This window comes from Ixodes scapularis, unplaced genomic scaffold (assembly GCF_016920785.2).
Source record: "Ixodes scapularis isolate PalLabHiFi unplaced genomic scaffold, ASM1692078v2 PGA_scaffold6__148_contigs__length_123643588, whole genome shotgun sequence".
NCBI classification, from domain to species: domain Eukaryota; kingdom Metazoa; phylum Arthropoda; class Arachnida; order Ixodida; family Ixodidae; genus Ixodes; species Ixodes scapularis.
Genome location: NW_024609881.1, coordinates 72,970,927 through 72,995,894, shown reverse-complemented (window position 1 = coordinate 72,995,894; position 24,968 = coordinate 72,970,927). Strand labels below are relative to the sequence as shown.

The 24,968-nt window shown below is 48.0% G+C and overlaps 1 protein-coding gene across 1 annotated transcript; it reads right to left on the bottom strand.

Moving 5' to 3' along the window:
- LOC120844358 lies at positions 1-23,415 on the bottom strand. Its single transcript, XM_040216111.2, has 6 exons — positions 23,284-23,415; positions 10,846-11,015; positions 10,693-10,769; positions 9,122-9,208; positions 3,198-3,374; positions 1-341 (listed from the first exon to the last, which is right to left on the bottom strand). The coding sequence occupies exons 1-6, from the start codon at positions 23,413-23,415 to the stop codon at positions 1-3; spliced, it is 984 nt and encodes a 327-aa protein (XP_040072045.2).
- Between the last annotated feature and the right edge of the window lie 1,553 nt (positions 23,416-24,968).

Sequence of the window (24,968 nt, the reverse complement as noted above, 5' to 3'; positions counted from 1 at the left end):
TTAAACCTGGTGCTTGTCGATGCATGTTTGTCCCGAGCAGAAAACAGAATGATGCTTGATTTCTTTGGCGTTGTGCAACTTGCGAACAACTTTATTGAAAACAGTGTTGTGCGCCATGCTGTTTTTGAGCGAATTTGCCAAACTGCCGGCACACAACCGAAAACTTTGAAGTCTTTGTTTACAACCAGATGGGCATGTCGTGCTGAAGCAGTGAAGGCCGTTCGTGAGAGCTACAGCGAACTGTCTAGTGCAGTAAGAACGATTGTGGACTCCACAAAGCACCCGGAGACGAAAGCAAAAGGCAAGCGACTCCTTTCCCAGTTGATGAGCTTTGAATTTGTCTGCAGCATGGAAATAGCTCACCCTATTCTACAGCTTATTTTGAAGGTTAGCCGAGCTCCTCAGGACCCTAAAATTAACTTTACCACTGCACTCAATGAAGTCAGGAATCTGCAAAAAGCGCTGCGAGAGATGAGGCAAGATGAGGACAGTCTTTGAAAAGCTGTTTGCGGAAGCTTCTTCGGTCTGCGAGATGAATGAAATCGAGATTCCCGAAGTTCGAAGAAGAAAGGTATCGAAGCGAATTGACCAAAACTGGGCGAATGAATGTTTCTATGCGACAAAACAGGAGGAATTTCGTGTCGGTGTTTTCTTTCCGAAGCTGGACTCCTGTGTTCGATGATCGAAGAAAGGTGCACACAAGAAACGTTTGAGCTTGTGTGTGCTATCCAGAACCTCCAGGGCCTCTCTGCGAGCGACGAACAAATATCTCTTATTTTTAGCTTTTTTGGGGTAGATGCCGACAGCTTGCGGCCTGAAATGAGGCTCCTGAAGTCCCGAACCAGCGACGAAAAAGCAAACAGCATGACCGCCTATGACTGGCTGAATTCACTCAAAGAAAATGGGTTGGACAAGTCAGTATTCAAGGACTTTTCTCGCGCTCTTCAACCTGTAACCAGTTGCTCGTGCGAAATGACATTTTCGAAGCTCGCACATGTAAAGACCAAGTTAAGATCCACGATGTCGCAGGAACGGCTTCGTTGGCTGATGCTGCCCTTTGTGGAGCTGGACCTAGCAACATCCATCAGTTTTGGTAATATCTTAAAGCATTTTAGGACTAAAACGCGCAAACTTTTGTTATGAATGCGTTTTAATTTCGCAGGATATGCTATCGCATTAACCTACAATGTCACATAATTCTACTTTATTCTTAATTGGTTGACAACCGGCGAAAGAGGATGCTTTACAACCGATTCCGTCCGAACTAAGGTTCGCCTCTCACTCCAATAGTATTTTTGCACAGCTCAGCTTGAATAGTTCTTTTGTATGATGTAGTTAATTTTACTGTGTGTTACTGTTTTCATTTGCACCATGCAGCCCTGTTGTTTTGTTGTGTTGAATGTTTTTTTAGAGTCTACCGCTTGTGAATTGAAATTGTGTATCGTCTGAGCCCTCGTGCGATTCATTTTCTTTCTGTGTTTTGTTATGGCGCTTGTGCCCTACGAGTGACAGCCGTGGTTTCCTTATCGTGGGGTTTCCACTTTTGTTTGGCAATAAATCGTTTTTGTTGTTGTAAAAGTTATCTCATCTTCTCATTTCTGCCATACTTCAAAGTGCATGTAAGTCCACTTTCACGCAGAGCACTCGCAAATCCAATTACTGAGGTCTACGGGGATATGGATACGATGACACGTAAAAATAAAGTCTGAACAGTGGCACTATAAAGTATGACGTTTTGTTGCATTACCTCATGTTCGGTGTCACAGCTCAGATTTAATATTTAGGTTCAAACATATTTCAAGCATTATCATTCTCCGGGCTCCATTCGTAAACCGCAATAATTAGACTTCCAAGTAATCTGCGGGAAAGCAAACTCAAGGGTAGTTTTATGGTGACACTGAAGTAAACTTAGAAGTCATATTTCGCGGTTAAAATATGGTGTTCTAGTGCACTCCTACCAGGGTACACTAGAACACCTAACCCCTACGGCGTAAGGGTCTCGGTGAGACGGAAGGGGGGGGGGGGGGAGGGGGGGGGAGGGGGAGGGGGCGCTGCAGTGAAACTTGGCGCCCCCCCTCCCCTATAGGAGGACCCTGTGCACGCCTATGCCTCCAAGGGCCGCTCGAGAGACGGGCCGCGTGCGCTGGCACATTTGAGGTTACTTGAAAAACCAACGCCATCACATCGAGGGGATTTAGTCCCTACAGGTTGTACAGCGTGAGCTCCGTGCTTCGAACGGAGCTCGCGCTCGAGCATTTCTCCACGTGCTCTGATCCGCGGTGCCACAACACACTCGCCCAACGATCCCCCACCGCACTTGGTTTAGCCTGTAAGCTAAACCAAATGAGCTACGATTAGTGTATCGGCAGTTTACACTTGATATTTTTGGTAGCGCCGCCATCTTGGTGGTAAGTAACAAATCAAACGCCACTGCCGATCGTCATGATTCAAAAGTGCGACTTCCTCAGCATTAGTTTCGGTGTCAGAAAGCTCACGTTATATTTCTTTGCTTTGTCGCGAACTGTTTATACATTTGTGGAGGATGGAAAAGCGTTTCCTGTGATTTCAGATAGAGCTTCAGAAAAATGACAACCATCATTTTAAGCACCAAGATGTGTATGAAGCGTAGCTTATTTAGTGGCTCTAGTTTAGCGCGGTCGCACAGACACAGAAAGAGAACGAACTGCTTGATTTTGCGCTCTTGGCGCTGCTTCAGTGACTTCATCAGCCGGTAGCGTTGGCTGCGCTCCGAACTAAGGTAAAGCCAACCAAATATTCATATCTTAGGGTTTCGCAAAATAAAAAAAAATAAAAAAATTGCGGGTTCATTTTGATTAACTGAAGATCTTTTGACGTGCAACCGAAATCTCAGATTGGCCTGCGTCGGATTGCGGCCGCCTCGGCCGATATTTAAACCCGACAAATATTAATTCATGGGGCAGCGCGTTGGCTCAGAGACACTGAGGCGATTTAATGTTTTCTGTTTTGTTTCAATATTAGTGCCACTTAAAAGCCACCGAGGTGGTTTTGAGACATTGAGACATTATGTATCGTTATGTATTTTGCGACATTGAGACATATTGAGACATTAAAGTATCGTTGAAAGACAGCTCTTTATTTTGATAATATTTTTATCATCGTAAGATATGTAGAAAGAAAGTTATAAGCCGTCGAAGAAGCACGAAAACGTCACGCACGGTGGGGTTGCACCTTAAGTGTAGACACCCCTGGTGGAATCGATTTGGGCTTTGGCTTGCATCTCCGAGGTTCTTGGAGGGTGTGTATCTCTACATCGCACTTAGGCTTCCTGGGCGGTTTGCACCAGTTTGCATCCCTGCCACCTTCACCTGTTTTCAGGACCCAGTACGCACACTCTGAAACAAAACAATAGGCCTTACAATTGTCTGCGCTCTTTCGCAATCTTTGCAACGTCCTTATCAATTTGCACAATACTTCACCAAAAGGAAAGTTGAAAAATTTTTAAAATTAGGAGCAAAAAACGCCTAATTTTGACGTCAAAAAGCGTCTTCTGAACAGGACCAGACGTCAACTGTGAACCGTAGGTTGAGGTAGTATTTAGCGATAACGAGCGCGATGACGTGGTGAGCTGTAGCGGCACTTTATGAAAGTGGCCGATACACATAGTAACGTTTGAGAACGTTGTGTACCCTAGTTATACCCTAGTTATAGGGGCACGCCCTTAACGGCGGTTAAGCTTCACCGCCGTTGCCACATTATATTTTCAGAGAGCTATTGAAAAATAAGTTAAAAAGCTCGAGGTACACCTAAGCACTTCTTATGAGTTGTGAATACGAAAGCATGCAAGCCGCTCATCCGCTTCCTTTTTCGTCTGCCGCGTACCTTTCGTCGCCGGTCAGCGCGCGTGCTACCCTGGGCACGCTGACCTTGGACGCTCCATGTTAACGGCGCGGTGGTGGGCACGCAGCGCCATGGGGTGAGCGGTCGTGGAATCTGACAAGCGCAGCGGCCAATGAGAGCCCCGTTGACGCGCGCCAGCCAATGATACCGAAGGCGAAATCCATGACCTTTACTTTTTTTCTTTAGGATCGGGGAAACTAGGTGCCGTTTTCGCGCTTCAAAGTGATGACGTCAGCTCGCTCCACAGGACAGTTAATGCTTTCGCATTAATAGTGCGTGTGCACAGCGTAATGGACGCTCCGCAAGCGCACATTCGACCATAGCTTCGACTGTATAGCCACAGAAAGTTGTCTAAGAGTATGGTGTGGCAACTGTAGTCAGACTTAATCACATTTACTCATTATACTCTTTAACAGCTTACTTTGGCGTGCCGTCAAAGCCAACGTTTTTAAATTAACTCAGTTACGGAATTGTTCATAAACGCTGCTTCTACGAGCAGTACCCACCCACCAAGGTCCGCCTCTCGTCATTCGGGGCGTCACTATTTTTTGGGGGGAACGTCTCTTATGGTGACTTAGGTTAAACAGACTTTGAAGCACAGTGTCTAAATGCAACACCAAGGGAAGGCTGCAGCGCTTGGAGGCATGATGTCACGAGCATCAGAAAGAGGAAGCGATCCCGGAAATTGGGCTTCTCCTTGGGCCTTGCCTTGGTCTAGGCCGGGGGTGGCCAGGCTGACCCGACCTAAGAGCCGCAAAAACAACTGACTGGTTTCGGTGACCTGCTTCACTAAGGACTCGAGCAGAATATCACTGCCTGCCAATGCTCCAAAATCGCTCCTGCATGCATCTTTCATCTAAATGTTCTGCGTCTAAGAGCGGGTCGCGTCTTTCCATCCTCAAGTATGAACATGGCCAAATCTGCTTGCAATATTATTAGGAGCTCCCGGAATGGTGCACAAACGGCATATCATTACGTTGTAACAGAAAAGACTTGCTTGGTAATGACGGGGCTCGGTAATGTCCGCGCGGAGTTGCTGGGAGAGGAGGATGTTTTAAGGGAAAAAAAGTCAGAGCCGTTTACAACTCCCTGTAACGCCGAATTAGAGCGCAGCTTTTGAGGAGGAATGAGTAGGGAAGGGTACTGAGGGGCGGAGGGAGGAGGGAAGGGTATTCAGGGGAGGGAAGACCCCTCCTCCTCCTCCTCCCCTCATTCTCGATTATGCTCCGGAGGGGTCACGTGACCTCAGAAGGGGGAGTCACCTGACCTCAAGGGAGGGGGTCACGTGGCCCTGTGGAAGGGGTCACGTATCCTCGGGGTGTCACGTGACCACTGGGGGTCACCTGACCTTGGGAGGGGTCACGTGACCTAGGGGGTCACGTGACCTTGAGGTGGCCTTGGGAGGTCACGTTACCTTAAGGGGTCACGTGACCTTGGGCGTGGTCACGTGACCTCGCGGTTACGCCGACGGCGATGGTGACGCCGACGCCGACAGCGACGCCGCTCAAGCCGGAAACAGGCATCTAAGAGCTGCGCTCTACAACCACAAAGCTTTCAAAAGCCGCGGGGAAGGGGGTGGCAATTTTTTGTTTGGAGCAGTAAACAAAGGCTCGGACTACTTTCAATCTATCCGAGTAAAAGGCAGTCCAACTATACGTAAGGTGGCAGTAGCACAAGACTAATAAACCGCAACCTGTCTTTCGCTTAAAGGCCGACGTACAACCTCGATTTTCTGCAGGGAAGATAACCCTGGTAGCGCTCCCCTCTCCTAATCTGCGAGGAAAGCCAAGTTGGGGCAAGCTTAAACGTGGAGAGGATATAGGAAAGGAGGGGGCGTGCAAAAGTGGAAAGCGCGAAGTGTCTCCCACATTTGAAAGAAGAGCCCTGGTCTAGGCTCTTCTTTTTCGCTCTTCATTCTTTCCGGACAGTCCGATATTCGAACGATAGTAGTTGCACTGCCGTATTCGAAATGTTAGGAAATATAAATTTAGATTCACCTGTTTGTATGAATTAGCGGTTTAAAGAACAAACCTGATAAATCTTTAGTTGATTCCTTAGTTTGCGATTGCAGGTTTGTATATTATGTAGACCGACAAAGACCACCCCACCGCCTAATGACCCAAGGGCCGACTGTCGTCGCGTCGCTGCCATCAACTCGGAAGGTGGAACCACATGGGTCTTGACCCGGGACGTTCGGTCGTTCCCTTTTGGACATCCTTGCGTCTCTTTGTGAGATTCGAGTGTCTACGAAGAACGTCGAGACGATGCATAGGAGGATTCGTAAAAGTCACCATCGAGCCCAAGCACGACAACGTCGTCTTCGTTTATGTAGCACAATGTCGGTTTCCAAAAGTGCGTTTTGTTATGCAGCGTTTGTGTCTTGATTCTTCCGTTAATGTCATGTGTGCGTGTTCGTCTATGATTGTGTCTTTATGCGACGACTTTTATGTGTCGTTTTGGCTGTGGCTCGAGAGACTTCACGAAGTATCTCTAACGATGTCCAGAAGCATCCATCACTCGACCGTTGACTGAGGTGAGAGTATCAAATTTTACTTCTGGCGGCGGCTTGACAGCATGAATACCTTCAAGAGGTGAGAACGTTTTATATCATTTGCTTGTCGTATGGGATGCTACGCGAGAGGAATGGCGCTGTTAAGGGTGTATGTCCCGGGGTAGAATAACGTGTCCCTATCCCTGTCTTGATCAGGACCTCCATCTCTCGATGGAGCTAGGTCAGGAAGGCTTAAAAGTAAACATTTGACAGAGATCTGTATGGTTGGGAGTAATCAAGTATTAAACGTTTAAACACGAACCCAGCCCTTCTATAGGGTCTCTATAGAAGGGCTTAGTTGGTGTTTGAATTTTTTAATTATTAGGTCAATTAGGGTTTGCTTTTCTCCCGTTGATGTTTGTGTTGCGGTGCAAGTTAGCCATTTGACTTAAAAAATATATCGTTGGGCGATAAGTGATGCAAATCATAAACATTTATGTGTGCCTGAGTAGCAAAGCTGTGACGAATTGGACTAATTGAATTGACTTTGATTAATAAAAGGAAATGGATATGCAATATTGAGGTAGGTATCAGATCTTTCAAATGGAATGTTTTTCTACTTCATTCGCCTCATTTTGTTCCCTACAATAAAGTATACGTCTTTGTTGTTTTAGCTGGAAAGTGAGACAGAATTCCTCAACAATCTTCATCTCTTTTGTTGGCAACACTTTTACTGAGAGTCTGGTTTTGTATTACTATGAACTGTATTGCTATGTCGCATCACTTCGTGGCATGCCATTTTGTGCGAATTAATGTTTATGAAAGGTGTGTCTTTCCGAGAGATATTCAGACCACTAAAGAAGTTTGCTTAAAAGTAAACTTATCTTTCCCGGCATCGTTGGACACGTATTATTCTCACACTGCCTTTTTACGAATCATGAAAAAGGAACAATGGGCGGCCAGAACCTGCGGGAGGCGAGCCGTGGAGAGGAAGAGAGAGAGAGGGGGGGGGACTGTTTGTGCAAGGAGCGTCTATGGGAAGTTCTGTAAAGGGTTGTGTAAACTGGCGCCATGGTTCGTGAACGGCTCACCGCTCCGCCAAAAAAGCTGGACTCTCACCGTTTTTCTGTTTGAACACGACAACGAGCCGTTGCCAGCCGTGGTGAGTCGGAGAAGGGGAAGCGATGTGGCAGGCATTCGAAAAAGGTCTGTTGGGACGCTGTCTGCTTTTGTGTGCTATCAATGCCCGGCCGATTGAGTCAAGGCAGTCCGCTTTCCAAAGACGTTGCCATGCCGACAATTATCGCGTTCATTTAGGCTTATTGATGGCCAGAATCGAAAGACTATCTAAAAATAGTGGCGAGGTTATTGCTCATGTTTGCGATTTAGGTGAAATAAGGCAAAGCGAAAGCCTCCTGCACCATTCGTTGCTGACTAACGCGTCCGATATTGCAGCTACAACGACATATTACTTTTGAAGCGAGCGGCGCTCAATCACCGGGGCACCGCCACGTTTCCCCGCATCCCTATACCGAGCCAGTCACGTGATTTCAAAATCCCTCTCCTAGGTACTGCGGCTAACTTTAGCCGCGGTTACCGCTTGGCGCCAACGGGCCCAGGTCGTTTTCATTGTACCTTCAAAGCGGTTAAAAAGTCGAGCGGACTAAAGTCGGCAAAAACACAGCTGCGGTGCTTCGAATCAACAGTACCCCTTGTGTGCAGGATCAATAGGCCAAAGCCTATTGTTCTGTACGCAAAGGGTTTCCTTTTTGCTAGTTTTGTTTGTTTTTCTCTGTCTTAATTGGTCAAACGTAGAGCTGCATTCAAGCTCCGTCAAGCGCGCGCGAGGCTAACTACAGGCAGTGTTGTAGGCGTTAGCGAAAAAAAGTAACGAAATACATTACTCGCTACTAGCAAAATAAAGAAAAGAGTTACAGACATACGCTACCTCAAAATAAATGAAACGCGTTACCGTGACCGATAAATGTAACGCACGTGACTTTTGCGCGTTTTTTTAAACATAAATTGACGGTAACAGCGTTTTTTTTTTTTGCGACAGCTTTTTTGACACTGAGACAAAAGGCGAGGCTGTGGGTTTTTTCCTAAAGCGGGGCTTTTTTGAGCGGGGAAAAGACTGGTAAATTTTTGAAGGCAGGTGGAATGAGTGCAATAATTAATGACTTAGCGCCTATAACAAAAATATAGAAACACGAAAATATTTGTGTATTCTTTTCACGCCTTGGGAAGATGTTACAAGTTACGTGACTACGTTGCCTGTTACAAATAATTAACGTATGTACGTTACCAGCACAGTTTTGGAAAAGTAATGAGTAGATTACTGCATTACATAAAAACCTAACGCGCTGCCTGTACCCTTTTCGGTCCCCTTTTCTGAAACCTACAATTCAAGGTGCATTTGAATATTCAACATATGGTAGAATAACTTCAGATAAATATATCCCTTACAATTCACTGTTTCTTGTCTTCTACGGTAATTCACGTAGACTCCACAGTTGATAGTTGCAGAATTAGTTTAGAGGCCCAGCTAACTAACGGAAAAGATTTTCTTTGGCACAGACGCATTCAAAATGTCTGCGCAACGCTGAAATTTACAGAATTCTAGGCAATTACAACTTAATGAAGAAAACTTGAGATTAGTTGGAATTTTCGGTTCTACATTACCTACTAATCTTACTGAGTTGTAATGTGATGTTACCGATAAAAACCCACAAAATAGAATAAAACACTTACTTCCTAAGCTGTCTTTTGGTTTCTCTAAAATGCTACAAGAAGAATTCGTACTCAGAACCTTATATTTCACCCTCCTGTCCTTGAACTCTGAAAACGAGAAATGTATTTCGGCAAACGAGGTTAGAACAGCTCTTGCAGATTGCATTTTTTTTTGTTTCTGGTGTTTTACTGGTTTAAAAAGACAGCTGAATTCTTTGCAAATAACAATTCTAGTATTATGCGTGAGATCTTCAATAACATACACAGGGTACGCGTGCCCCTTCCAAATTAATGGGTGTCATATGGTACCAGTGATTTGTGATCTACTTGACCTCTGATATTCGTAATGCTCTTCTGGTGCAACGTTAAGATTGTTAATGCACTGTGAGCCGACTATTGAAATAATGCTTTAATCGTGATTAATTTTTAACCGGTTCATCGGTAAAATTTTAACTAATCAATATAGAGTAAAAATTAAACGCTTCCACCAAACAAACCTGGACGGGTACACCTGTGAGCAGGAAAAACGTTGGGAGAAATTCTTACTTAAAGTAAACTGTAGGAGCGAGATTTGTAACTCCAGACGATGTGCAGAAAGCAACACTTTTCGCGGCCACTTTAACGCCGTGCGAGTGTTTATTACGCGCCGCAGAGACTTTACTGTGAGCAATGAAAGGAGGTCACTCGTGCCGGAGAATATCAACGAACCCCTTTGCATCATGCAGCTGAAGTGAGAATCTGTGAGTGTGAATGTTTTTAACTGTTCTTAACTACACGTCGAGCTTGATTCATAATCAAAATTGTATATTGCGCCGTTTGAAACATTATCAGCAAAGGCAAACAAAATGTAAATTTGACGTTCTAAAAATATTATGTATGAAAACGAACGAGATCGATAAGTTGATTGATTTATCGTTTACATGGTGGTCATGAGGCATTCGAAGCACGGATCTCGCGGTGATTCCAGTTTGAATCTGTATGCAGACTGTCTTTTGGATGGTGTATATGCAGTGTGACTCCGGCTTAAAGTGGCATTACGGGCACGCGGTATTTGATTGGTTGGAGGGTTGGCAGCATCCACCGTCGTTTGTGTTACAACTTATGGAGAGGAGTGGTTTAACTGCGCACTTTCTGCAGGCATTTGACACGACTGCTTCCTGAGCCTTCGTAGCAGAGTTTCTTGCAATCTGTTCCAGTCAAATGCTCAACGCTAGAAACAATGACTAATGCATGACACAAGCCAGTGTTGGTTGAGGTGTTCAAACTAAAATACTTTTCGCCTTATAAGGGGAGCGACAGGTTGTTGCATATGCGCCTTCCTTACTTTTGGAGTCCACATAAAACGTTCGCTGCTTTGACAATGGAAAAAGTCGGAAATTACTTTTGGCAGACATTGTATGCCTTGTGCAAAAGGGCCAGGGGGGGGGGGGGGGGTTATTGCACAAGTGGGAAGATGAAGCTCCATAAAAGTTATAAGGTATTTCATATATTACGTTCTTATATAGGCCTATGACCAGAGTAAAGAACTGCCTGAAGGGGAAGAAAATGCATTCGAAACTGAACTCGGAAAGTTAAAGGAAAAGATGTTTTACCTTTTAAAGTAACATTAGGGAACGTAAACTCTAAGGTGTTTTCACATTCACTTTTCACGGATACTATATGGATTGTCCTGTAAAAAATCAAGCAGCAGCCTGTTAAGTTATTGTCACGGTTCATTTAGGGGCGAAGCTTAAATGTTAGCTTACGTTCTGTTCCTTTCATCTGTGTAGGTCAAAAAGATGCTGGCGGTAGACATGTTCGCCTCTGTCGTCCACAGCATCCGCAAACATGTGGTCGGTTTTCCGACCAGCCAAGTTTTTTCGGAAGATTTGGTGTCTTTCCGAAAAGTATATCTGTCCTCGAGAGTCTTCAACAACTGGAAGGGCAAAAATTAGAGGCAGTTACGTGCGATTTATGATTATTCTACATTAATACAATTGGTCTTTTTTAATGTTTTGCTATAGCGGTGGTACATGTTCACGATTATAAGTTGTCAAAATGAAATGTGATCCTCCTAGAAGTAGGTAAAAAAGCAGACAGCGTCAAGGTAAATTTCTATGCCACGAAAGTGCGCCTTGAAAGGGTTACGTTTTTCTCCATTGTAGAGTGCGCTAACTTCGAAACAGTGTAGTCCTACATGGTAGCCTCACTCCGTCGACCTTCGTCACGCAGTAGTAAGAAATTTAAAATGGTTGTGAGACTCCGTTGCATACACAGCGGTAAGTGTTATAGAACAAATACACCGACCTTTTCATACCGTAAACCAAAAAAAGTATTTTAGATTACGGATATATTCTTAGTATTTATATTCGATATGATATTCAGTGCACTCTAGAGACTAGGAAATTTAATCGCAATTGCGCATGTGCCGCGTTTTCGTGTGGCGAAAAGGAAAACAGGTGGAAAGGCAGAGAAACGATCAACGCTCTCGAAAACCTCCTCGCAACTCTTACCGCAAACGCCATCCATAGACCAATTGCTCTCGGTCGAGCTGTTGGAAACTCTCCGTAATACCGCATTTTCACGAGTAATGTTCGCACTTCTTATGAATTAGCAAGGCCCTTGTGTCTACTTTCGTGCATAGCACGCTTCCAACCAATCATCGCGTTCTGCATAAAAACGCAACGAATAACAATGTCGAGAACACGATTCTCCGTAAAATGGCGATCTGAACAGATGACGATTTCGCATGAAGACGTTATCTCCGTCCCGTAAATCGCTGCCATCTTTCCGTCGATCGCGGTGATTAGCTTTCCCCGTGCTCCGCGGGAAAGCAGACCCACAGTACTTGTTGATAAGAAGGACGACTTATTACTCGAGCAAATACGGTACAGGCTTTCTAGTCATATATGTCAACGGCTGCCACAATTTGTCTAGTCCTGCGCCAATCAGACACCTTTATTTTACCGGATTGCCGCCGTAGATACTAAAATATTTATACACAAAATACATCATCCTCGGTCACCTCTGTACAAACATAAACCTCGGTACGCTAAGAAACCGATTCGTGCGGTCGCTTTAAATGAGCTAGAATTTTTGACTCACGCGGTGGAGGCCACGCCGAAGCAAGCGTCGGCGGAGCGATACATTCGTTTGTGCGACTACGGTACCTTGAACGAGTCTTTAGGGAGTTGTCGTAGACCGCGTTTCCCCCTCCGCTAAGCAATCCGCAACGAAGAAGTCGCTGCTGCGCATGCCTTGACTGTAGAGATGCGGGTATCGTAGCGGGCTGCGAAGAACGTTGCGGGATGGCGAAAACGATCTACGAAAACTCTCTTTTGACTGGTGCGCTTTTTAGAGTCCTATGCCGCCCGCACAGCAAACGTGGTCCCAAAGGTGCAAGGAGTGGCGTCACAGAAGCTGGCCTGTAATGTTTGTGGATCGCGATCCTGGCGCTTGCGAGTGTCACTGCCGTTGAGGCATGCCAACTCCTTAATGGGGTCCTGCAACGAAGCTTGGACTGTTTCTTTTTTCTAATTTGCCCCGACCTTGAACGCACTGAACGTAGTAACTTAGTGAAACTTTTCTTGTCTTGAAATTCCTTTATTTTATACCTTATAGGCAGGTTAGAATTACAAAAACAAACAAAAAATAACCTCTCTCATGACGTCCCTGGTCCTGGCTTGGGTGGCCGTGAACTAGAGGAGGGGTAGTGAGCTCAGCGAGCGCTCACGGCTGCCGCACTCCATGTCGACGGCTCGAGAGGGCGCCACTAAACCATGTGCTGCAGAGCCGTTTATACTGAGAGAGTTTGGCCTTCTTAAGGAGATTTTGACAGTCTGACAACCACAGCAGCGTAGTCTGACAACCGGGGGATGACTACTTCCGTCCGCCATATTGTGGATCTGACTCATAGGAACTCTACGCGATTTCTCAGGAATGAACAAGACAAAGAAGTAACGCCATATTGTGTTATCGCGAAATCCGCTTGTTCTAGCGGCCAACAAGCTCCGCCCATCGGCCAAACTCTCTCAGTATAAACGGCTCTGATGTGCTGGATAGGCTGGATCATAATTTCCTCTATACTCACAAAGCCTGGCAGTTCGATGACGGAGCCACAGAATGCCCGGTCGCAGATTTGGAGAGAGAGGATCTGGTAGCACAGAGCATTTCTCTGAGAGTCTGGTATTGAGAGCACAGCTTCTGCAGCGGCGAGGACCCATAACATGGTTTTCAAACCCGACGAGAAAGGAAGTGGTAGACCGAGGAACGCGAAAAGCACGAGCGGACATTCCATCGCTCGTGACAAGTGTGTTCCGGCTTCTCGCCGTAGCGGGGCGCCCGTTACATGACTACCGTCTGCCGCTCTACCTAATCACTTTCGGCGGCAGCGTCTCGTGGCGATCTGCCATGCTCTGTCAGTAAAGAGGAGGCTATGGTTGGATGAAGAGGGCGGCCAGGGCGGCTCGCATTCCATTTGCTGCGCGATTAAACACTCATTCGGCATGACACTTCATTGGCCACGAACGAGAGCAAACACGGGGTAATGATCAGTTCAGAAGGCGAGCCACTTCGCGCTGTCAAACCGCCAAACGACCAAACCGCAAGCCAATTCCTGCTCACCGAAGGCCTTCGGAACGCTCGGAACCGGTGGGATCCTCCAGCTCGAACGGCTGCAGCGCCGCTGCGCACGTCCGGGACCTTTGTATGCTTGCCGCTTCAATTGCGTGGCGCGCGTGGGCGCCTTATCCCACTACCCTTTTCTAGTATGCGGCGCCTTTTCCATCGCTTGGCGGTGGGTATGACGACGGATCATTTCTTGTTTCTGTGCTTCAGAAACAGCGTTTGTTTGTTTTTCATCTAAAATTATAAACAAAAACTACTTTCGACAAAAACAATTTCACCTTTGCACTCTGGTGAAGAAGGAAGAGCAGCGGAGTTTTACTATGTAAAGCCGCCGATCATAAATGGCGGTAGATGTCCAGAGGGTTGTGTCGAGATTAATTTGTCCACGGGCACGAAATCGGGGAAACTAGCCCTTAACAGCGCCGCTTAAAAAACAAAAAAAAAAAACACATTTAGCGGCTTTCATTAGTCCTAAGGCCAGGACCAACAGCGTCAGGATGTCGTCGTATGCCGCGCGCGTTCGGTACTACGGGGCACCCCGTGGGTGGAGGAAACATCCTCGTCGTCCGGTTAAAATATTGTCGCGAATGACGAGGCGACGAACAAGGAATGACGTAGGAAACTGAAACGTTTAATGGAAGGAACTTGTTTCCAAAACAAAAAGGAAACAGAAGATAACAAGAGAGCGTCGCGGGCGTCGAAGTCGGCGTAACAGCAGGATTGAACGCTGGGGCGAGACTGACCCCGGCTCGCCCCGCGAAGCCCCTTATGTACACACGTGAGCTTCTGGAACGTTCGGCGTAGAACATTCGGCGCCTAGAACGTTCGGACCTCGAATACACAACAGGGTTCTCGAATTTACTAGAATGCGAGAGTTTCAGAACGTCCTCTGCCTGGAATTGAATCGTGGCCCTTTGCGTGGGAAACAAGCACGATAACTGTTAGGCCACAAGCGCTTTTTTTTTCTTTATTCAGTGCTTAAAAACAGACTACCCAGACCTTTTGGGCAGCTGTAGAGTTAAAAATCCTTCATACACAACAGCACATGCAACAGGCTTGCCCAGTCAGGCGTTGCGTCCGTACACTCAAATACACTCTTCACTTAGTAACAAGTTCAGTGAAATACTGTGGAGCAGATTTTGGTTTTCTACTGCAGGGCGGACTTCCATACCAGATTTCCACAGAGCAAACAAACCTAACACCATGATCATATCGAGCGGGACACTCTCTTGTTTGTTTACAGGAAGGAACCGAATAGAATGTGATGTTATATCTATGTCCTCCTGTATAGTGCGCTTTGGGACGTCCCAGAACATGATTGAGTCCCAGCAGTCAATGAATATGTGTTTAACTGTCTCAGGCTGCTTACAAAGTAGACAGTTAGCACCCCAACGTAAAATCATAGCTCTCTCAGCCATCCATACTTTAACTGGCAGTGTGGCATTATGCAGCCGGGGAAAAAAAATTTCGCCGCTGGGGGGATCCACATCTTCTTTGCGCGAACCAACACATCATCCCCAGACATGTTAATGAACAAAGTTCTCTACACCGGAGCGGAGAAGAGACTATCAATTCGATCGTTGGTAAACTTTTTTCTGGTGACAGTGAACAAATACTCCCGCGAGTTACACGCCATTAAGAATTTTAAAGCATTCACCACCTCCTTCACAAAACCGACCTTCCTAGCGGGGGCCCAATGGAAGAAGAAACCAGAACGGAAAGGAAGTGGCGAGTTATTCTTGTTTGAAACATTACTTGCAAAAGAGGATGTTTTTGGTTTCTCAAGAAAAGAAAACGTGAAACAATTTGTCGGACAAATAGGCGGGACAGACCGAGTCCTCCTTTTGACACTGAACGAAAGAGGTTATCACGTCTCATTGGTTCCCCCGTGCTTTTTCATATGAAAACAGGAAACACTTTATGAATTTTTTGTATTCTAGTTCGTGCACAGTGTAGAACTTGTAGTACATACCATAACTTGGCGATTAGAAAAACATTGCAGACAGTGGCCCTAATGAATATCGACAAGTCGCGGCCACATTATTTGGTTGCCCGCTCTCTTAAATAATCAACAACGTCCGCCCAATATTCTGAATTAGTTTCCATATAGGCTATGAGCAGTGCGCTCATAGCCTAACAGTTACCGCGCGTGCCTTCCACGCAGAGAGCCAGGGTTCGATTCCTGGCCATGGGTACGCATTTTTGTTGACTCTAACGTAATGTTCTGGTGAATTCGAGAACCGTGCTGCTGACTCGAGGTTAGAATGTTCTACACGCCGAACCTTCCACGCCGACTGTTCCAGAAGCCCACGCGTGCATAAAAGGGGCTCCGCGTGGCTAGCCGGACTCAGTCTCTCCCTAGCGCTCGATCCTGCGGCTTCGCCGACATCGACGCCCGCGACGCTTTGCAGTTTTCTTTCCTTCCCTTTTTGTTTTGTTTTTTTTGGGCGCAAGTTCGCCCCATTAAACGTTTAGTTTTTTCAATTATCATCGCCTCATCAATTGTCATTCGTGACATTTTGGTGAAAGTGCCGGGAAACGCATGTCCTTGTAGCGTACCCCTACGAGGGCCTGCAGCGCAAGTCCGATTCCCAGCCCGTCGAGAAGACCGCTCTACGAGGAACGCGAAATTCGGGCCAGCCGCCGCATCCAGGAACAAGCTGCCGGACAAGCCCAAGCCGAAGAAGACGACGATGGCCAACCAGCCGCAGATCCCGGCCGCTTCTGCCGTCGTTTACCTGCCCGTCGTACCGCGGACGGCTGCTCCGTTCCACGGCGAGCAATACGAAGACGTCGAAGACTGGATTGACCAGTACGAACACGTTGCCCGCCACAATGGCTGGACCGACGAGCAGCGCCTGCAAAACGTCTATGTTTGATGGATTGAGGGCCCGTACCGTGAGGACAGGGTGTAGCGAGCCAGGATGCGACCGACACGTTTCAGAACACAACAGAGGAATGAATTTAATCAAGCGACAACAAGTAAGTACAGCGAGAGGGGGCGCCACAGGAATGCGGCAGACTATTTACAAAGTCAATAGGTGGCGACCTCTACATCTCCCCCCTTTATGAAAGATGAAAGATGGAGGAAGCCCACTACATAAAACTTCACAAATTTAAACGAGTCGGCCGAACAACACGTCGGCCACTACGAGTTCGCACAACACCGTCGCTGTCAGTTGGGACCGGGACCGGCTCAGTGGCAGGGGGCGGCCCTGTCGGGCTTGCGGGTCGTGGTTGTTCAGGAACCAAGACGTGTTGCGCTGATTCGGGCTGATCTTGTGGTTGTGCCTCTCCACCGAAAGGCACGAGATGGCGGCGGTTTCGCTGAAGAACACCCCCCCGTTCTGTTTCCACAATATAACTTCGTGGTCGTTGTGCAGGACTCGGCACTGTAGCGCGCACTTGATCAGGTCTCACCCAGACTTGCTCTCCGGTTCGAAGTGACGGCAGGTCCCTGGCCGCGTGACGCCGGTTGTAGTCTGCAGCCTGTTGTCTTTTGTAGGCTAAATCATTGCTGGCAACCTTGTCTTTCACTGGCCAGTTTGGACGGAGCTGCTTGTCGCGCTTAGGAACTCGGGTCTTCAGCTGCCTCCCCATCAAAAGCTGGGCTGGGCTGAAACCGCTCACTCCCGGGGTGTCTCGGTAGCTGAGGAGGGCGAGATGGGGGTCATCTGCCTTCCGAAAGAGGTCTTTTACCGTCCGGATCATTCTCTCAGCTTCTCCATTAGACTGGGCGAAGTGAGGGCTGCTGGTGATGTGGTCAAACCCGTAAGACTCAGCGAAAGATGTGAACTCTCTCGAAGAAAATGGTGGACCGTTGTCAGACCTTACGCGCTGAGGAATTCCATGGCGAGCGAAGATGCTCTTGATCACGTCGATGACAGCCTGAGCTGTCGTGCTTCTTAGCGTTACAACCTCTGGGAATCGGGAGTAGTAGTCCACCACCAGGATGAAGGTTTGTCCGTTGAGGTGGAATAGGTTCATGCCAAGCATTTCCCACGGACGACCGGGGAGAGGGGTGGAGACCAGCGGCTCCGACAAGTTCACACGAGTGGAGGCGCACTGCTCACAATTGGTAACCATGGAAGTGATCTCCGCAGTTATGCCTGGCCACCATACCGATTCTCGAGCCCGGGCTTTGCTACGGTTAATTCCCTGATGTCCCTCGTGCAGCAACGTCAGCACTTGCAGCCTCAGTGAAGAGGGGATGACTAAGCAGGCACCCTTAAGAAGAACACCGTTGCAAACAGATAGTTCATCCATCACGGCAGCATACTTTCCGAGATGTAGCGGTAACTTTGACTTCTGCGGCCACCCGCGCTGGCAAAAGGAGATCAGTGCACTGCACTCGCCATCAGAGCCTTGTGCTTTCCTCACATCCTCCAAGCTGACAGGCAGTACTTCGGAGGTGCTGTCAACTACCTCTGTGGCAAAAAGTTCCACAGTGTCCAAAGGACAGGGTGCCTTTGGAGGAATCCGCGACAAGGTGTCTGCTGTAGCCAGCAGCTTTCCAGGCACATAGAGCATCTGGAACTGATAGCGCATAGTCTTGAGCCTAAGTCTCTGTACCCGCGGAGGTAGCATGTCAAGCTCCATCTTTCCAAACAGCGAAACAAGGGGCTGGTGGTCCGTCTCCACGTCGAAGTTTATACCACGAACGAACTCGTCGAACCGCTGGATGGCCCACGCCGTCGCCAATGCCTCCTTTTCCGTTTGACTGTATCTTTGCTCGGTGTCTGTCATTGACCGCGAGGCGAAGGCGACCGCTCGACGTTCTCCCGACGGCTGAGTCTGCAGCAAGACGGCACCGAGTCCAAAAGAGCTTGCGTCTGCAGAAACCGTCGTGGCATACGCCGGGTGGTACTTGGCCATGCACCGGTCTGAAGTGAGCAGCTCCTTGATCTTTGCGAAGGCTGCTTCTTGTTCATGCTGCCAAGTCCAGCTTGTAGTTTTGTTCAAGAGGACTCGAATTGGGGCAGTGACGTCAGAGATGTGAGGCAGGAATCTTGCTAGGTGGTTTACCATCCCAAGGAGGCGTCTGACGCCAGCGATGTCACTCGGTGGATCCATGGTCCGGATGGCTTCCACTTTGCTGGGATCCGGCCTGATGCCTTCTGCCGAAACAATAACTCCCAGGAAGGAGACCTCGGAGACTCCAAACCGGCACTTGTCTTTGTTCAACGTAATGCCAGCTCCGGCTAGCCGCGACAACACCTGCTTGAGCCGAGCGTCGTGTTCCTCCTGGTTACGTCCAAAAACGAGAATATCGTCGATCATATTGGCGACGCCTTCTTGACCTTCAAGGATTCTGGCCATTTGTTTCTGAAAGTACTCCGGCGCCGAGGTGATGCCGAAGGGGAGTCTACAGAAGCAATAACGGCCGAAAGGAGTGATGAAGGTCGTGAGCTCCTGCGAGCCGGCTGCCAGCCTGACCTGATGGAAGCTTGCTGTGGCGTCCAACTTCGAGAAGATGGCCGCGTCGCCCAGGAGACCAAGGACCTGCTCGACTGTCGGCAGGATATGGCGCTCTCTGAGCACCACTTCGTTGAGCCGTGTCAGGTCGACGCAGAGTCGATACGCTCCGGTAGGCTTTGGGACGACGACGAGTCCGGAGCACCATGGGGTTGGTTTGTCGACACGACGAATCACTCCGTCGCTCTCCAACTTATCTAACTCGTGCCTGACGACCTCTCGCAGCGGGATAGGAATCCGACGAGGTGCGCTGGCACGGCGTCTGGCTTCAGGCGAATGGTGTACTCGTCCTTGAGTGTGCCCAGTCCGCGAAACAATTCGGCATGTAGTGTTGTCTCGGGAGCATCCACAGCACCTAGGAATTGTACAACCTTGAGAGCCTCAATCGCCGGAAGACCCAGAAGAGGTACGGAAAGGGAGTCGATCACATAGAGCCGCTGATAGCTCGCCTTCCGTTGCCACTGCAGTCGTGCCAGATACGACCCCAACACACGCAGCGGTTGACCTCCGGGTCCTGTCAGCAGGCTTTCAACCTTGTCAAGCTTGGCCGGCACGTTGGGAAAGTCACTCGGTACGGCAGACACTTCCGCTCCAGAGTCCACCTTGAATTCCGCGGTGTAGTTATTCACGGTGACGTCCACGTACCTAGATTTGGCGGATGTTCCCACAGCGTGCAGCTGGATAGAGCCGAGCTTGCCTTGCTTGACTTTCTTTGCACGGCACACCTCAGCGAAGTGTCCCTTCTTTCTGCAGTAGTAGCAGAGCGAGTCCCGTGCTGGGCAGTCTGAACGCGCATGAGGCGCGCGACCGCAAAACGAACAGGCCGATGACTCACGGGGATGCCCTGCTCTGGCTTGGGCTCCGCTTGTTAGTTTGCTTGAGGGGACCGCCAAGCACTGGTACGAGAACCATGAGTCCTCTTTGACGTCGTGGGACATTTTCAAGACCGATCTGAGGGCTACATTCATCAACGACCACCGCCGAGAGAGAGCCGAGGACCTGCTGCGAACCAGAACCCAGGGCCCCAACGAGAGCGTCACCGACTTCGTAGAGGACGTTTTCGCCTGAGAGCCCGCGCCAACCCTCGGGCTACAGAAGAGGAGAAGCTACGGATCCTTATGCGCGGGGTGAGAGACGACATCTTCGGAGACCGCGTCCGCAACCCGCCGGCAACCGTCGACGCCTCCGTCACTAAGGCAACAAACATCGAGCGCGCCCTCCAAGCGCGCGGTTCCCACTACCAGTGGCATCCAAGCGCCACTGCAACCGCTCTGGTTAGCGGTGATAAGCGCGGTTGAAGTTTCCAAAACTATCCAACATTACGCATAGCAACTTGATAGATCCAAAGTAAGATTTCGCATAACGCGAGTAAGGTTTGTAAACAAGTGTTTGTAGCAGACGACACGGAAGACTGTCCTTTCGTCGCGTCGTTACTGGCGAGATGTCAGGGCTTCCCTTTCTTCTCACTCCGCGCTGCGCGGCCGATTATTATTTCCCAGTCTCGGGTTTATCATTGGGGAGTTAGTTCTCCAGCGTGGTCTGCGTTTTTTACCACCAACTTCTGGCTGTTGAAGCTTCTGTTTATTGCCACACTTTAAGGGGTACTCCACCGATTTTTTGAGCTACCTCAACTAACTATATTTTCTGACTCCCCGGCCTTTACTCTCTCCGGTATGCTATTTAGAATCGCGAAATTCATAATAGTTATTGCGAAATCGGCAAATGAAAATGATGCAAAAACCAACATTCAAATATACGCGCGCTTTTCAGGGCCGTGACGTCAGTGGCAGGCAGGCTTGCCAGTCGAGCAAGCAGCCAAAAAATAGAATATGCCAATCATTTGTTCCGTGCTGGAGCGCGGGTACTGCAGCGAGCTTCCCAAGCATTCATTTGACACTATGAAACTGCTTCGAATCAGTTTAAAACAAAATCTACAGTCCAAAGAGTGAACCCCTGCCTTCCACTGACGTCACTTTTTCATTGTTGCCAGTAGAGACTTAGAGCTTGAAAAACACGGTGAGGACCAAAACTGTAAATTCAATAACTTCGCGAAAAAACAATATTCTGACCTAATATTTGGGATACTATTTTCGCGATGTTTGTTGGTTAGTTTAGCAAAATTTCAAGCAAATCAGAGACAATGAAAAAATCGGTGGAGTAGCCCTTTAAGAGCGACCTGCATCAGGACAGGCGTCTGCCACACCATCAGCGCTGTTGTGACGCCGCCAGGATCGCGGCCGGCGACAGCATGGCACTTTCATGACGTCATCGGGAGGAAATTCAGAGACCAACCTTTTAAAATGCGCTGAACACGTCAATCGAAGACGGTTTCCAGGCACCATAGTGCGTGCTACTGCTTTAGTCATGGTAGTGCGTTCAAAGGGCCATTTCGTTTTTCTTCGGGCGGAAGGAAAAACACTTGGCCTCCTAAGTTAACTTGAGTTTGATTCTTTCGCGGACGAGAAACAATAAGATCTTGCAGAAATACAGATTTGTTCCTTCGCAGTGACACTTCCGAAAATACCAGTAATGGAGGGTTCTCATACTTTCCCGAAACAATTTCGCACCTTTGCTTTTTTTCCACGAAGAACAAAGAAACAACCAAAGTTCTAAATAAGATTATAAGAATGCCATTAGGAGGAAGGCAGTAAAGAAACTATTGAACACGCAGAGAGACTTGTTTCGCTTTAAAATTGTATACAGCCCAAGACACAGATACAAATGCGAACTGGTTGAAGATACGCGAACGATTTATAATTATAGTGGATTAGAAATAGTTTTTGGAATTCGTTGCACGTATAATGCTGAAACAAGGCCGTCCTTCGGCAAGGTCATATTTCTGCCGGCGTCTGCTTGGAGACGAACATCCGTAATAAAGCCCTACGCGTGTCGCTAACGTCACGATGCAGCGGCGGCGCTGCTGACGGTGTGTATATGGCGCACGCGCAATACGCTTTACGTTCTTTCAATTCAAATCCTGCGTCCGCACCTGACGTGGTCAAAACTACGCTTGTTTGAAAACAGCGCGTGACTGAGCATGGGAGGAATGAGAATTATTTGACAGTTTTAGTGGATCGTACGCTATAGCTTTGCGTACGCAAGGAGATTGCGGGTCGTGAGTGCGCATGCACAGAACGCAATAAAAGGGCTAGCGTATTGCGTACGCACGCAACGCTGGAGAGTTTGCGTTGCTGGCTAGCGGGCCTCGTGGTACGCTCTCGAGAGATCTCGGACCCAACGAGACCGCCAGTTTCAAGATGGCGGTAGCCTCGACTGGCGCAGCAAGGGCGACGTGGTGTTTTCGAAGTTCTGTGTTTCGTTAAATTGCGTGGTGTTCAGCTCGGCGATTCTTTCTGGTACCTACCGCGGTCGAATCAGACTGCCGTGCAGCTGAAGGAGTGCACAGTGAAAATGCTTTCCGCTCGGAATGTGCGTCGACGCTGCGATCTGCTCAAAGCTAAGCCTATTCCCACAGTTCATCGCCGACGGACGAACGACTCTAAAAGAAATCGCCGAAGTCCTCGCTATGCACTGGACATCAGGGTCATGAATTTCATTCCGCGATAGCATTGATAAAAGGTGCCGTTTCCACGGGACGAGTGACGGAGGCTCCGTGATCGAATTTGGCTACGCACTCGTACTCGTAGCCTCTGTGCCCCGCAGAAAAGCGCGCTTGACGAGGCAGCTGTGGCTTGGTTTAATCTGAAATAAAATGACTGGACATTTTTTCTTTTTCAATATTTCTTTCCAGGAGCATGGTTGCGCTATAAGCACGCGGAATTCTACGGCTCTAGCAAATTTAACTAAGATCATGCGCGGTGCTCACTCGAAAACGTAACGCACCACTAAATTCGGTCCGAGCAGGTTATTTTTAGCGTACGTTATACTATTGCGTATTGCGTACGTAAGATGCAGCAACGCTATACTAAAACTGTCTATTGTTGATTCGCACTGTGCGATATTCTTGCGGACGCGCAGCTGCGACGTCGCTTATGCGGAGAAGAAAGCGTGGTGCTCACACTGGGAATCCTAAAAGTCGGAACTGCAAACTCCCGAGTGAAATCACACTATGTAAATCAGGCCCTAGCACCATAACGACATACCTCTTTAACCTTCTCATTCTTGTTCAGTGAAGTTGTTTCTTCGCTACATTGGGATGCTTCAGCGTTGATGACAAGGACGAAGGTCAGAAAGAAGGCCCATGTCAGAAGCAATACTCGGCGCTGCAGCTCCATTTTCTTTTACACGGCAGGCAATCTGCGAGCACAACCGCTGAGTGCTCGTTTTTATACTTTGAGTGTGACCCACGTGACTATGCAAATACAGATTCGTTTCGAGGATGTTTGTATTTTCGCAACTCGCCATGTTTGTTGCTTTTATCTTTGCGCTTTTGTTTCTATTCTACACGCCGCGCATACACCTGTTTACTCAGAAATTGCAACACCACCTTTCTTTTAGTCTTTCCGGGTAAACAATGTTCTTCTATTCAATTTGTTTGTGCAACACGAACAATTGAAACATTTCCCTCGAATCGTATGTGCCCGCCACCGCGGGAGGGAGGCCTGAAGGCTGTGACGAACATGGAACGAAGTTTATTGTTTCCTGCATTTGAGTACGTGTAACCGAACCGGCATGAGAATACTCGCGACAACGCTGGAACTATACTCCGTTTTGTTTTAAAGGGATACGGAATCGAAACTTGAAATATAGAGAAAACATCAAGAAATGAGTTCAATATGATCAGCTAAGCCTGTAATGAATAATCTCACGGTCGTATTTTGAGCAGATGGCTATATTTTATGCTCTAAATGCCGCGATTTTGGCGAGCGCTTCAAAATCAGCCATGGAGGAGCGCGATGCATCTCGGGAGATCCGGCAGACTTCTTGACGTCATCATGCCTCGGACGACCAAGCGTACCGTAGTGACGAGTTTTGCCACTTGGAGGCGTCAACGCGTTACAGTCTCGCTTTGTCGAAGTACCCAAGGGCTGTAGATATCGCGGGGCCAGCACGCGCACCAAACCTGAGAACAACCGAAGCACGCGTTTGCACGTCGCGCGAGAGCTGAAACCAAGGTGGCTCACTTCGTTTTGGCTCTTTCCACCAAGATGCCTCGGTATTGCGTTCAGGCCTAGGCAATCTATACCAGTAAGCGGACATACCGCTGCGGCGCTGCTTTCAGAGGCATGTTGTCGTCACGACATTCCATTGAAGCTTCATAACCAACGAGGTGGTTTTTGATTATCGTTTAATTCACTTTAAAATATGTTTTCTTGCGTTTTCTAGCGCAATATTTATGTTTCTGTGGTTGTGCTGCTACCTGCGTCGTGTTGAAACAAAGAAATGAGCTCCAGAATTTGGTTTCCGTACCCCTTTAAGCCCAAGCGAGGTAAAAGTTACAAGGACGAGCATGTGACCCTGAACACTGCTTGCACAGCACAAGCGCGCGTGCATGGCAGGACGCTGAAAGTCCGCAGCTCGCTCTTGTCACTTCTGCCACGATAACAGTTAATGTGAAACGGAGTATATTCCTCTTTCAGACGGGCGCCTAAAAGCGCCTTTACGCCAAAGGCCTTAAGGATTTTCGAATTACCTTTAAAGGTCTGCAGTGCCAGAGAGCGCGAGTAAATCTAATTTAGACGACAGTTACAGCGATTGAAGTCTTGTAGCTCTTTCGCACGCATAAAGCACGTTCACGCAAGAAAAATATCATGGCGATATAAAGAATTTTTTTTAGGTATTTTCTTAAGCAAACAAACATTAAAAAAAGAAGACAAAATGACAAGTT

Coding starts and splice junctions, on each gene's coding strand:
- LOC120844358 (XM_040216111.2), bottom strand. CDS start 23,415: ATGGAGCTGCAGCGCCGAGTATTGCTTCTGACATGGGCCTTCTTTCTG. Junction 3,375..9,121: donor ACCAAAAGACAGCTTAGGAA/GTAAGTGTTTTA, acceptor GTTTTGTTTCAG/AGTGTGCGTACTGGGTCCTG. Junction 342..3,197: donor ACTTAAGGTGCAACCCCACC/GTGCGTGACGTT, acceptor TCCATGCTGCAG/ACAAATTCAAAGCTCATCAA.